At 44.8% G+C, this 13,311-nt stretch overlaps 1 protein-coding gene across 19 annotated transcripts in view; it reads left to right on the top strand.

The window, feature by feature from the left end:
* The window catches only part of syne1b (spectrin repeat containing, nuclear envelope 1b), a 665,691-nt gene that overhangs the window by 610,658 nt on the left and 41,722 nt on the right, over positions 1–13,311 (top strand). For 12 of the 19 annotated variants that reach the window (XM_069932310.1, XM_069932313.1, XM_069932309.1 and 9 more), the window contains 3 exons: positions 2,095–2,428; positions 4,826–4,891; positions 5,330–5,475. In XM_069932310.1, the coding sequence (XP_069788411.1) occupies positions 2,095–2,428; positions 4,826–4,891; positions 5,330–5,475 (546 nt within the window). The remainder of the gene's footprint in view (positions 1–2,094; positions 2,429–4,825; positions 4,892–5,329; positions 5,476–13,311) is intronic. The other 7 variants (XM_069932302.1, XM_069932301.1, XM_069932300.1 and 4 more) reach the window with 7 other exon arrangements.

Below are 13,311 nucleotides of genomic sequence, written 5' to 3'. Positions count from 1 at the left end.
ATAATTAAAATCTACCTTTGTTTAAGTAACCCTGTGTTGTGGTGAATATCCATTGCTGCTGGTTTTTGGGGTCCTCTGGACTCCATAACAGATGGAACCCAAGATTTAACACCTCATCTGAAAGATGCCTCTTGCCACGTTGCCTCAACATGTAGTAATTGACAATGCTGAATTTTCTTGTGTTTGAGCATCTGGAATGCAATTTGAATCCACTACGTTTTAACTGTGAAATAAGTGTGCTGTTCTCATGGTTCTAAAATATGATCAGCAATACTTTGCTTGCGGATCGTAATATAAACTTGATTCTGTGTAATATTTGGTCTTCAGCAACCTGCTGCAGATTTTCATCGATGCCCCCTCTGTGGAGTGCGTCACAGAGTTTCTCACAGAGGGCTTTGACTGACAGGAGAGGCAAGTTTGTGAGTGAACGGCTTTTCAGCTGAAGACAGTACTTCCAATTCATGATCTATGACCAGTGAATGGGACCCCTTCACCCCCACCACCTCGCCCCTGCATGAGACCACATTATTTAATGGCCAGCATGCTTTAAGAACTGTAGTTAATTGTGGCCTTGTTTTATTGTGCAATGGCTAACCATGGATTTGAATGCCTTAATATAAACTAAGACTTCACGAGTCGTTCGTTATACCTCGCCCTGAATATATTTGCCTCGGCAGCAAAGATTTGCTCATTTCTAAACACCTCATCAGAGATCGTCATCTGCGGATGCTGCAGCTATTTATAGAGCTGTAACTGAGCCCAATTCACATAACAGAATGTAAAAATGGGAGTAAGTGTTTAGCTCTTGACAGAATACCTCCCATACCTTGCAGATTGTTTCTGCTCGACCTGCTGAGTTCCTGCAACAGATTGTTTATTGCTCCAGAATACCGTACATGCCCCACATTTCTTTGTGATTTCTGTAAAGTCCTCTTTCATTTGGTGTGTATGAGACAGGTTGCATTTTACAGAAAAGGTTTGCATTGTATTTCTGTGTTTCGGCTGGCTGGTGCTGATACTTTGGTTAATCAGGACTGCAAGTACTCTCTCTTCCACCAGCTTGCTGCAAACCACATCCACCGATACTGTATATGTAATTTGAGGAAGTTTAAAAACACAAGAATGAAACAGGATATTAAAAGGGCCTAGACCAGTGACGAACCTCTCTCTGACTTGTTGGCATAAAAGGAAAAGCGACATTATTTTAACCCTTTCTCTCTGTTTGTTTATCATTCTTTCTCCTTATATATTTTAACTTTCTCCCTCTCCCTTTCTCTTTTCTCAATTTCGTATTCAAATGCTGAAAACTGATCTTGCTCCATTTTCCTGCTATATCCTCCAATCCGTTAACATCTTTTTTATCCAGAATTCTAAAGATTTTGGGATAGAATAAGCTCAGTGACTGAGACTCCATAGCTCACCAGGGATTCCTAAGGTTCATCATCCTCTGAATGAAGATGGTTTTTTTCCCATTTCAGTACTCAATGACCTACTCCTCATTTTGGTCCAGATGCCTCTGGCACTGGAAATATCATGGAGACACACAGGAGACTGCAGATGTTGGGATCTGAAGCCAAAACACTGTCTGCTGGAGGAAACCCTCTGGTCGAGCAGCATCAGTGAGAGAAAAAGAATGGTCGATATTCAATTGTCGAAACTTCAACAGGAGGAAATATCCTCCTTGATTTGCCATCAAATTTGGCAGGATTGGCCCTCCTCAGAACTTCATGTACTGAGGAACAGTCCAATTGATAACTTGCATCTGTACCACAAAACTTCGTACCAGGAGTTTGAAGGCCCAAAGGGACCATTGTGTACACACACTCCAGGTGCCATTGGAGTTCTGAGAAAATGAGAAAGAAAGGAGTAGGATATGGTCACAGGATGGGGAGAGATTCAGGTGGACAAAGACCACGTTAGGCTATGTGGCATGTTTCTCTGCTCTCTTTCTCTGTATTCTGTGTAATGCGGCCTTGGAAATGCAGATTTCATTTCTGCTGTGGATGGCTTTTTGGGTGGGGTCCTTTCACAGGTTGGTGTGGTGGAGTGGGAGCTGATTTCCTGATGTATCTCCAATGCATTCTTTCCATTTAGCCTACAGATGATGAGCACGGAGTTTCTGATCATGAAGTGGAACTGGACGATAGTGGTGAGTTCTCGAGCGTGCACTGGTTTGAGAGAACTGCAGAGAGTACATCAGCCACCCCGCTGTCGCTGAGCCAAGGGAGTAGCGTGCAGCAGCCCAAGGACACACGATCAGGCTGTGATACTCCAGCCAGTGTTGACTCCATCCCCTTGGAGTGGGACCACGATTACGACCTGAGTCGGAACCTTGAGAGTGCTGTGTCACGAGCGTTGGAGGGCAGGGAGGAGGACATGGACGACCAGGACAGCAACTTCTACCTCAAAGGTGCGACTGAGCTTGCAGGTGAGCTTGTTCAGTGAACATGGCAGGGGCCTAAAGACAGAAGGAAGGACAGGGGTAACCGAGGGATGAAGGAAGGGGGGGGGGGAAATAGGGTAGCCTAGGGGTTCGAAGAGGAGGCCTGAAGGAATCTGGGGTAGAGAGGGTATGACAAAAATATGGGCAGATGGAGGGTTGGGGAGTCTAGGGTAGGGCTGGGGTAGTTTATGGGGTGCAGGAAGACAAGGTTGTTAGGGGGCAGAGAGGTAAGGGAGTCGGTAGTTGGAGGGGTTGGGAGTTGAAGGAAGACAAAATTGTCATGGGGGCTGAAGGAGTCAGTGGGCAGACATGAATGGGTGAGAGACTAGAGGTGGGTAAGTCTGTGAGGTGGAGGAGGATGATGATGTTTGGGGACAGGAGAAAGAGAGTCAATGGAAGGAAGGGAAGGGACGAGGGTCAGAGAGGGAGTTGGGAGAAAGTCTAGGGTTCGGGGAGTCTATGGGGTACGGGAGGAAGGAAGGGTTATCTGGGGCGGTGGTAGAGGAGGGGCAAGGTAATTCACAGAGAGGAGGTGTTGAGGGAATGCATGAGGAGTGCAGAGGATGAAGAAGGGGAAGCAGCAGAGGTAGTGAAATGTGTAGCTGGCAGGGGAGGACAGGAAGTCCCTTGGAATGGCATGACAGCTGAGTGTGAAAATGTGGAGGAATTGAGTCGAGGTTCGAGGGAAGTGAGTGAACTATAGATGTCTGGGTTGTAAGGCCATCAGGAACTAGAATGAAGTAGCCCTGGAGGTGGATCAATGAGGGCCGTAGTGGAGTGAAAGTGCCCATGGAGTTGGGAACAGCTGGTGTGGGATGAACCCATAGGGTCGGCGTGTAGGAGAATTTGTTCTCTCCCCTGTACAAAACAGAAGCCACCAAAATATTTTTCGAATTCAAATCTCAAATGATAATTTATTTCCAACAATTTTTATTTTGTAGCCAACGAGTTGCCTCCCCACAGCTGGTCCTGGCGATTGAGATGGCAAAGAGCTGATAAAATGTTTCCTTGTGTCACCTTTCTGTCTTTACGAAAATGATAGTTGTAAAATGTTATACAATGTTTTATTGGATCATCCCAAAGAACTTCAGGCTTAATGGATGTCAAGGTTGAGATTGATATTTCTCTGTGAGGACACAGGAGGGAGACAAGGTAGTCTGGGGGATGGAGGAGGAGTGAGGTAGGGTCGGGGAATCTGTGTCGTGCAGGAGGACAAGGTTGTCAGAAGGTTGAGGGTGATTAAGTCATTAGTTGGAGGGGAAGGGGCAAGAGTTTAGGGGTGGTTAGCACACTGCTATTAGTGCACCAGTGACCCTGGTTGGAATCCAGCACCTTCTGCAGGGAGTTGCTACATTCTTCCTGTGACCTGCATGGGTTTCCTGCAGGTGCTCTGGTTTCCTCCCACCCTCCACCACACAGTGTTAGGTGTAATTAGATGGCACGGGTTCCTCCCATGCTCTATTGTTAAAATTAAATCATAATCGGGAAATTAAGGGTCCACAGCCACATCAGCCATGATCTTGTTGAATGGCAGAGCAGGTTTGACAGGTGGCCTATACCTTCTCCTATTTCTTATGTTCTCATTATGTAACCATTTCCCAGTAAAAGAGCCTGTTCAATAAAGGGACGTTCCTGAGGTTTTATAGCACAGAAAGTCAAACCGTCAATTTCAATGGGAATGAAGGACTAATGAGTGCAGTGAGCAACCTGAACCATTGATGGATTTCCTTCAGCCTTTGCCTGGTTCGGAATGAGAGTAAGGTTGCCAGCTCTGGTTGAGCCTATTCCAGGAAGCTCTACCATATGACATCAGACCTGACACCACTCTTCATTGCAGCTTGGCCAATATTGCCATCTGTATGGTGAACTGGCGTCACATGAAATATCACCTCCTATTTTCCCTGCCCTCCATGGTAAATATAATCAGTAAATGGTAGGATTTAAAGGAAATGGAAAGAACTCCTTTGTTAATATTGACTGTTTTTGCTTGCAAGTTCTTCACAGTACGAGGGGGGATCAATTAGAAAGTCCTGGGAAATCCACCGAGTTCACAACAGTTTGTTCATTCTGATTCTGAACACCTGGAGTGTGATCATGTTAAATATCGGGAACCTGCCCCAGGCGTTAAACTTTTAACATTCCAAATTTAAAAACAAGAGTCTTTAGAGAAATAATATCTCTGTGTTGAGCGATTGGTTTTATAAACTGGAGAAACGGTTTGCACTGAGGCTTTTGCCATGATTTTTGTTTATCTTTGAGCTTTTAAAGAGTGAAAGTTAGTTTTTTTTGTCGGCAAGCAGATGTTTCTGTGGTGATGGATCCTTCTGACCACAGTAGAGGATGGGGCATTGCCTGATGCCAACTCTGTTCTTATTTTCACAGATGTAGTGATTCCTGAAAGCCCAGAGGCCTATTTAAAACTGACTGAAAGTACTTTGAGATCCACTGGTAGGCATTCAGTGATCTAAGCATGTCCTGGCTCTCCCACATCAAACCCTTGCAAACCCAGCCAATTTCATCCATTTTAATACTGACCCTGCATCATTCCTACTCGATGTCAAATTTGTGTCTCCCACTAGTATTTTGGAATGCAAATCCAACTCTAAACCGATTAACTTGCTAACATTTTTAAACCTCAATTAGTCTAGTGGTCAGTGCATGCTCACCCCTTTGGGGTTTCATGGTCAGCCTCGTACAGGTAGGTTATGGATGGTGAGAGTGCATGTATCTCATCTTTGTCTGCACCAAGCTGATTCACAGGCAGCCTCTCAGTTGAGTGCCAAGTTTCATTCATTTAGCATTGATTGGATTTGCATGCTGTTGTGGTCAGTTAGCAGACTCTGATCTAATTGCATGCCCATTCACTGGATGCTCTTCTATCCACAGCAGGGGAGCATGTACACTTGGAAACACAGATCCGCCAGCTGGACAAAGCCCTGGACACCAGCCGTTACCACCTGCAGCAGACGGAGAATGTCATCCGCAGCAAGACCCCCACAGGTCCAGAACTGGACTCCAGCTACTGGGGCTATGTGAGTCTGGGATGGGGAGTCGCTCGGTCACGGGAGTATGGGTTGGGGTCTTGCAGATCGTGAGCCTCGTCCGACTTTGGTGTGCCCTTTGTCTGCTCATTTCATTTTTTCCTGTAGTTCAAATGATGTTCACGAAATGATGATCAAGGATAGTATTTATCCAACAGCTATCAGGCACTTGAATCTCCTTTCCACCCGATCCCTAACTATAAACTACCGTAGCACTACCAAAGATCTGTCTGCACTACTGAAACGTCACTTGGACTAACTGAAGTTGTGAATATTTATCTACCCATCCTTATATTTATTATCTCTTTTTTTGCCTTGGCATATTATGGTAATTAATTTATGCTATTATAAGTGCATCTCACATACTGTTTGGCAGTGGCAAGCAAGAATTTCTTTGCATCTGTGCATTGTACTTGTGTGTATGACAGAAAACTCATTTGGCACTGAGGTACGTGCATCAGGAGGAGACCATTCAGCCCCTACACTTTGCTCTGCCCTTCAGTTAGATCATGCATGATCTAAACCAAAGTTCAAGTGGAGGTCATAAGCCTCTCACCCTCACATCAAATCTGCTTTGATCATTAATCTCAGCAGCTCCCTCCAGGACAGAACACAAATTACACCAACCTTTCTGCAGAAAAACTATAACCTGAACTTCGAACACTACAGCACAGTGCAGGTCCTTTTGGCCCTTGATATTGTGCCGACCCATATATTACTTTTTTTTTAAAGTACGGAACCCACCCTACCCCATATCCCTCTATTTTTCTTACATCCACGTGCCTGTCTATCTGGCTATCTGGGGGAAATAGCACCCATGGCAAGCACTAAAATTGTGCCCCCCCCCAACCCGCTAAAACTTACTTCACACCGCAACCATCCCTCGCTGTCACCTCACCATCCACTTTGCCTTCCCTACCTGCCTTCACCACCTCATATCTCCGTGTGGTGCTCCTCATCCTCTCATTCCGCCAACCCCACATCTCAGGGAGAGGGAGGAATGCAGGTGTGTGTGAACGCCAGTCGCTGACTCTCCCTTCCCCCTCCCAGAGTCCTATCACAGCAAACGGAAGCAACTACAACAGTGATGAGCAGTTAGAAAGGTTCAGCTTGAATACTGGGATACTAGATCATTGAGGCAAATTTTCCTTCTCTTGGGATCTTTTATGTTTCAATTAGGCAGGACTATTCCTGCTTTGTTTTATTCAAGAGAGATAACACAAAGAACACAGTACTTTACTGGGATATAAGCAGGAATATTATTCGAGAACAATATTCTCAAATTCTGTGCCTTGGAATAATCATTTTAAAAAGAATGTTCGTTCTCACCAACCTCAGACAAGTAAGAACATGAAACCAGCATCTCTCAATGGCTGCTCCGCGTACCACCTGTTGCTCTGTTGGTCTGTAGTTCTTGGTGAAGCAGCAAAAACAAAATTGCTGGTATGTAATGCGTAAAACAAGGGTGTAAAATTTAGAACAAAAAGCAAAAATTTGCAACAAAAAAAAATACCCACCAAAACAAAATTCTTGAATACTGGGATACTAGATCATTGAGGCAAATTGAGGGACAAAAGAACGTAAGGTGCCGGAGACGAGCCCTGTGAATGTAACCCTCAGCAATAAGTACGCCTCTTTGAGCACTGTTGAGGGGGACATCAAGGTTGGGGGGAGTGACAGTGGCTGTGCCTCCGGCACGAGGTCGGCCCCTGTAGCTCAGAAAGGGAGGGAAAGGAAGAGGAGGGCAATTGTGGTAGGAGACTCCATAGTTAAGAGGACGGATAGGGGATTCTGCGAACGCAGCAAGGAGAACCGGATGGTGGTTTGCCTCCCTGGTGCCAGGGTCCGAGATGTTGCTGCTCGTGTCCCAGATATCCTAAAGTGGGAGGGACAGGAGCCAGAGGTCGTGGTACATGTAGGTACCAATGACATAGGGAGAATTAGAGAAGAGGTCCTAAAAAGTGAGTACAGGCAGTTAGGTAGGGAGTTAAAAAGAAGGACCGCAAAGGGGGTAATCTCTGGATTACTCCCTGTGCCACGTGACAGTGTGAATAGAAATAGGATGAGGTGGAGGATTAACACGTGGCTGAAGGGGTGGAGTAAGGGGCAGGGTTTTAAGTTTCTGGATAACTGGGACCTTTTTTGGGGGAGATGTGACCTGTATAGTAAGGACGGGTTACACTTAAATCCCAGGGGGACCAGAATCCTGGCAGAGGTATTTGCTAGGGCTACTCAGGATCCTTTAAACTAGAATGGTTGGGGGGAGGGAACAAAATAGTACAGAGCAGTAAGGAGAAGGTTAGAATGAAAACAATGAAAGTTTGTAGTAAGTATTTGAATATGGATGGGCAGGTGATAGAGAAGGGAAATGCTCTGGAAGAAGATGAAGGGCAATTGTCAGGAAAAGTAAATAATGTTGTTCTTAAAGATGAGGGAAAACAGGGATTAAAAAATGGGAAATCCCTGAAATTCATATATTTTAATGCCAGGAGTATTGTAAAAAAGGTGGATGAGCTGAAGGTGTGGATTGATACTTGGAAGTATGATGTGGTAGCGATTAGTGAGACATGGTTGCAGGAGGGATGTGATTGGCAACTGAATATCCCTGGGTTTCGTTGTTTTAGGTGTGATAGAGTCGGAGGGGCAAGAGGAGGTGGGGTTGCATTGCTTGTCAGGGAAAATATTACAGCGGTGCCTAGGAAGGATAGATTAGAGGGCACATCCACGGAGGCTATTTGGGTGGAACTGAGGAGTAGGAAAGGAGAGGTTACACTTGTAGGGGTGTATTATAGACCACCCGGAGGGGACCGAGGCCTAGAGGAGCAAATCTGTAGGGAGATAGTAGATATTTGTGATAAGCACAGGGTTGTAATTATGGGAGATTTTAATTTTCCACATATAGATTGGGAAACACATTCTGTGAAAGGAATGGATGGGTTAGAGTTTGTGAAATGTGTGCAAGATAGTTTTTTACAACAATATGTAGAGGTGCCGACCAGAGAAGGAGCAGTGTTAGATCTACTGTTGGCAAATGGGATGGGTCAAGTGACGGAGGTTAGTGTTGGCGAGCACTTCGGGTCCAGTGATCATAATGCCATCAGCTTCAATGTCATTATGGAAAGAGAGAAATCAGGGCCAAGGATTGAGGTTTTTGATTGGGGAAAAGCTAGATTTGAGGAGATGCGAAAGGACTTGCAGGGTGTGCATTGGGACAATTTGTTTTATGGGCAGGATGTAGTAGAGAGATGGAAGTCTTTTAAAGATCAGATTTTGAGAGTGCAAAAGCTTTATGTTCCTGTTAGGTTAAAAGGAGGGGCAAAAGGTTTGAGAGAGCCGTGGTTTTCAAGGAATATTGGAAACTTGGTTCGAAGAAAAAGGGAGGCGTACATTAGATATAAGAAGCATGGAGTTAAGGAGATGTTTGAAAGATACATTGAATGTAAGAGGAATCTTAAGAGAGGAATTAGGAAAGCTAAAAGAAGGTACGAGAAAACTATGGCAAGCAGGGTGAAAACAAATCCAAAAGAGTTCTACAAATATGTTAATGGTAAGAGGAAAGCTAGAGACAAAATTGGTCCCTTAGAAAATCAGAGTGGAAAACTGTGTGTGGAACCTAGAGAAATGGGGGAGATATTGAACAGTTTCTTTTCTTCGGTATTCACTAAGGAGAAGGATATTGGGAGATGTGGGATAAAAAAAGCAAATTGGGTAAATATGGGGAATATAGAGATTACAAAAGGTGTAGTTTTAAGGCTTTTGAAGAATATAAAGGTGGATAAGTCTCCAGGACCAGACGGGATCTTCCCCAGGACATTGAGAGAAGTGAAGGAGGAAATAGCAGAGGCTCTGGCGGTAATTTTTCGAATGTCATTAGATATGGGGATAGTGCCGGAGGATTGGCGCATTGCGCATGTGGTTCCGTTATTTAAAAAGGGTTCAAGGAGGAAGCCTGGCAACTATCGGCCTGTAAGTTTGACGTCTGTGGTAGGTAAATTAATGGAGAAAATTCTTAGAGATAGTACTTATAAACATCTGGATAGACAGGGTCTGATCAGGAGTACTCAACATGGATTTGTGGGAGGAAGGTCATGTTTGACCAATCTGATTGAATTTTTTGAAGAGGTGACTAGGAATGTGGATGAGGGTAGCGCAGTGGATGTTGTCTATATGGACTTCAGTAAGGCCTTCGATAAGGTACCACATGGAAGGTTAGTTAGGAAGGTGCAGTCTTTAGGTATAAATTTTGAGATAGTCAAATGGATTGAACATTGGCTGAAAGGGAGAGGCCAGAGAGTGGTAGTGGATAATTGTCTGTCAGGTTGGAGGCCGGTGACCAGTGGTGTGCCTCAAGGATCTGTATTGGGCCCATTGTTGTTCGTTATATACATTAATGATCTAGATGATGGGGTGGTGAATTGGATTAGTAAATATGCAGACGATACTAAGATAGGTGGAATAGTGGATAATGAAGAAGGTTTTCTAGGATTGCAGAGGGATTTGGGCTGCTTAGAAAAGTGGGCTGAAAAATGGCAGATGGAATTTAATGCTGATAAGTGTGAGGTGCTTCATTTTGGTAAGAAGAATCAGAATAGGACATATGTGGTAAATGGGAGAGCATTGAGGAATACAGAAGAGCAGAAAGATTTAGGAGTGACGGTACATCGTTCCCTGAAGGTAGAAACTCACGTGAATAGGGTGGTGAAGAAGGCTTTTAGTATGCTGGCCTTTATCAATCATTGCATGGAATATAGGAGTTGGGAGGTGATGTTGAGATTGTATAAGACGTTGGTGCGGCCTAATTTGGAGTTCTGTGTGCAGTTCTGGTCGCCTAATTATAGGAAGGATATAAACAGAGTGGAGAGAGTGCAGAGAAGGTTTACCAGAATGTTGCCTGGGTTTAAGCATCTGGAGTATGGGGAGAGATTGGACAGATTGGGTCTTTATTCTTTGGAGCGTAGAAGGTTGAGAGGGGATTTGATAGAAGTATTTAAGATTATGAAAGGGATAGACAGAGTGGATGTGGATAGACTATTTCCGTTAAGAGGAGGAAAGATTAAAACAAGAGGACATGAGTTAAGAATTAAGGGGCAGAGGTTTAGAGGTAACATGAGGGGGAACTTCTTTACTCAGAGAGTGGTAGCTGTGTGGAATGATCTTCCGGGAGAAATAGTGGCGGCGGAGTCAATTGTATTATTTAAGAAAAGGTTGGACAGGTATATGGATGAGAGGAAGATGGAGGGTTATGGGCATTGTGCAGGGAGGTGGGATTAGAAAGGGGTGTTTGGTTCGGTGCGGACTAGAAGGGCCTAATGGCCTGTTTCCGTGCTGTAATTGTTATTATTATATTATTATTATTGATAATGGATCCCATCCCAAAATGCTGATAGACCACCCGCCTTCATACGATTCGCTGTGTCCTACCATCTCAGTTTTGTTCACACAAAGCAAAGTTCGTGCTGGTGGTCTTGGAAGAGGCTCCAGCTCAACGCCCTCCTCCTCTGGGTTTGTTACAGGTGGTCTAGCAGGTGGGTGAAAAAGTGGTTGAGAACCTCTGCCATAAGCATGGTTTGTCAACAGATTGTTCCAAGGGATGCCAAACTTTGATCGGGATAGATAGACTGTGCACATCCACTCACACCCCCAATGGATAGTTTTCACACTCACTTCACACATGTGCACCTAGAAAAACATCCAGGCTGAGAGGATTCAATAATCTACCTGCTCAGCAAAGAGTATGGTCAGTCTTGCTGGGCATGCATGAACTAGGTACCAAAAAACAGCTGCAAAGCTGGCATTGAAATAGCAACAGAGACCACTATCATCTCAGTTTCAGCCCAATCAGTGGTGGTCTGTACAAATGCATTACAAACAACAGAGTGCCCAGATGAATTGTGCTAGAACCTTGAATCTAAGCGAATTCAAAAGGCACTGACTTCCCAGAGATTCAACCCACCCCATACACAGAGATCATTGCCGTGACAAATGCTCTCCCTCCCTCCTGCCAACAAGTCTTGGGAAATCGTTTTGGAGTTGTGTCCCTGCTCCAGTGATCAACAAAGCAGTAACCTAAAGGAAATCATTGCTCGGAACAGCCGCCTGGAATAAACATCTAACTTCCAACAGCGAAGCCCACATCTTGATAGGTGGAACTCAGCCCATTCCTCAAAAAAAACAGACTCTCACTGACTCGGGTATCCTGCAGAAGGTACAGGCACGGAGCAGACCTGGGGATGGGTCCCGGGGGTGCCAGCGAAACATGACTTGACCACCCTGCTTTGGCAGCAAGCTTTTCTGGAACCATTCTCACATCCGTTGGAGAACTCCCTCTGAATTTGAATGGTCGTCCCTCCCCCCCCTCCCCCACAAGTGGCGCCCAGGGCACGTGTCCTGGCTGCCATACCCTAGATATGCCTATGCCTAAGAGTCTCTTAAATGCCCCTAATATTTCAGCCTCCAACACCATCCCTGGCAAGGCACTCCAGGCACCCAAAACTCTCTACAAAAAAATACCCCTGATGTCTCCCTCAAAATTCCCTGGAAAACAGGTGCTGACTGCCCAACCTATCAATGCCTCATAATATTGTAGACCTCTATCAAATCTGCTCTCATTCTTCTGCACCAAAGAGAAAAGTCCCAGTTCTACTAACCTTGACTCATAAGACTTGTTACCCAATCCAGGCAACATCCTGGTAAATCTCCTCTGCACCTTCTCCATAGCTTCCACATCCTTCCTATAATGAGGTGACCACAACTGAACACAATACTCTTAAGTGTGGTCTCACCAGAAATTTGTAGAATTGTGACATGATCTTCAACTCCATGAAGCCCAACATCCCAAAGGCCTTCTTAACTATCCTATCAACCTGTGCAGCAACCTTGAGGGATTTATGGATTTGAACCCCAAGGTCCCTCTGTACATCCATGCTCTTAAGTAACTGACCATTAACCCCATTTTTGGTCTTCCGGTTTGTCCTTCCAAAATGCATCACCTCAGACTTATCCTGACTGAACTCTATCTGCCACTTTTGTGCCCAACTCTGCATCCTGTCAATATTCTCTGATAATCTTCGACAATATTTAGCTCCATGCACAACTTCTCCTACTTTTGTGACATCCGCAAACTTACTCACCCATCCTTGCGCCTCATCATCCAAGCCATTTATAAAAATCACAAACAGCTGGGGTCCCAGAACAGATCCCTGCAGCACTCCACTAGCCACTAACTTCCAGGCAGAATACTTTCCTTCCACTACTACTCTCTGCTTTCTTCCTACAAGGCAATTCTTTTTTATCCACCCAGCCAAGGTTCCACAGATCCTGGATGAATCTGTCATGGGGGACCTTGTCAAATGCCTTGCTAAAATCCATGTAAACCACATCTGCCACCCTACCTTCATCAATTTATTTTGTTATTTACTCAAAAGACTCAATTAGGCTCGTGAGCTGTGATCTTCCCTTCACAAAGCCAGACTGACTATCCTTGAGTAGACTGTACTTCTCCAAATGCTCATAGATCTTATCCTTAAGAATCCTCTCCAACAATTTGCACACCACTGACTTAAGACTTGCAGGTCTATAATTCCCAGGAATCTCCCTATTAATCTTTCTAAACAAGGGGACTGCATTTGCCACTCTCCAATGCCCTGCAGCGAAAGAGGATTCAAAGATCATAGCTACTGCCCCAACTATCTCTTCTCTCATTTCCCACAGCAACCTGGAGTATATCTCATCCAGCCCCAGGGACTTATCAAACTTGATGTTTTTAAGATCCAACACTTCCTCTTAATTTCCACATTGTCCAGCACACAGGCCTGTCCCATTTTGAAC

The sequence above is a fragment of the Narcine bancroftii genome, chromosome 4 (assembly GCF_036971445.1).
Source record: "Narcine bancroftii isolate sNarBan1 chromosome 4, sNarBan1.hap1, whole genome shotgun sequence".
Lineage (NCBI taxonomy): Eukaryota > Metazoa > Chordata > Chondrichthyes > Torpediniformes > Narcinidae > Narcine > Narcine bancroftii.
This window is presented reverse-complemented; position numbering and strand designations above follow the sequence as displayed.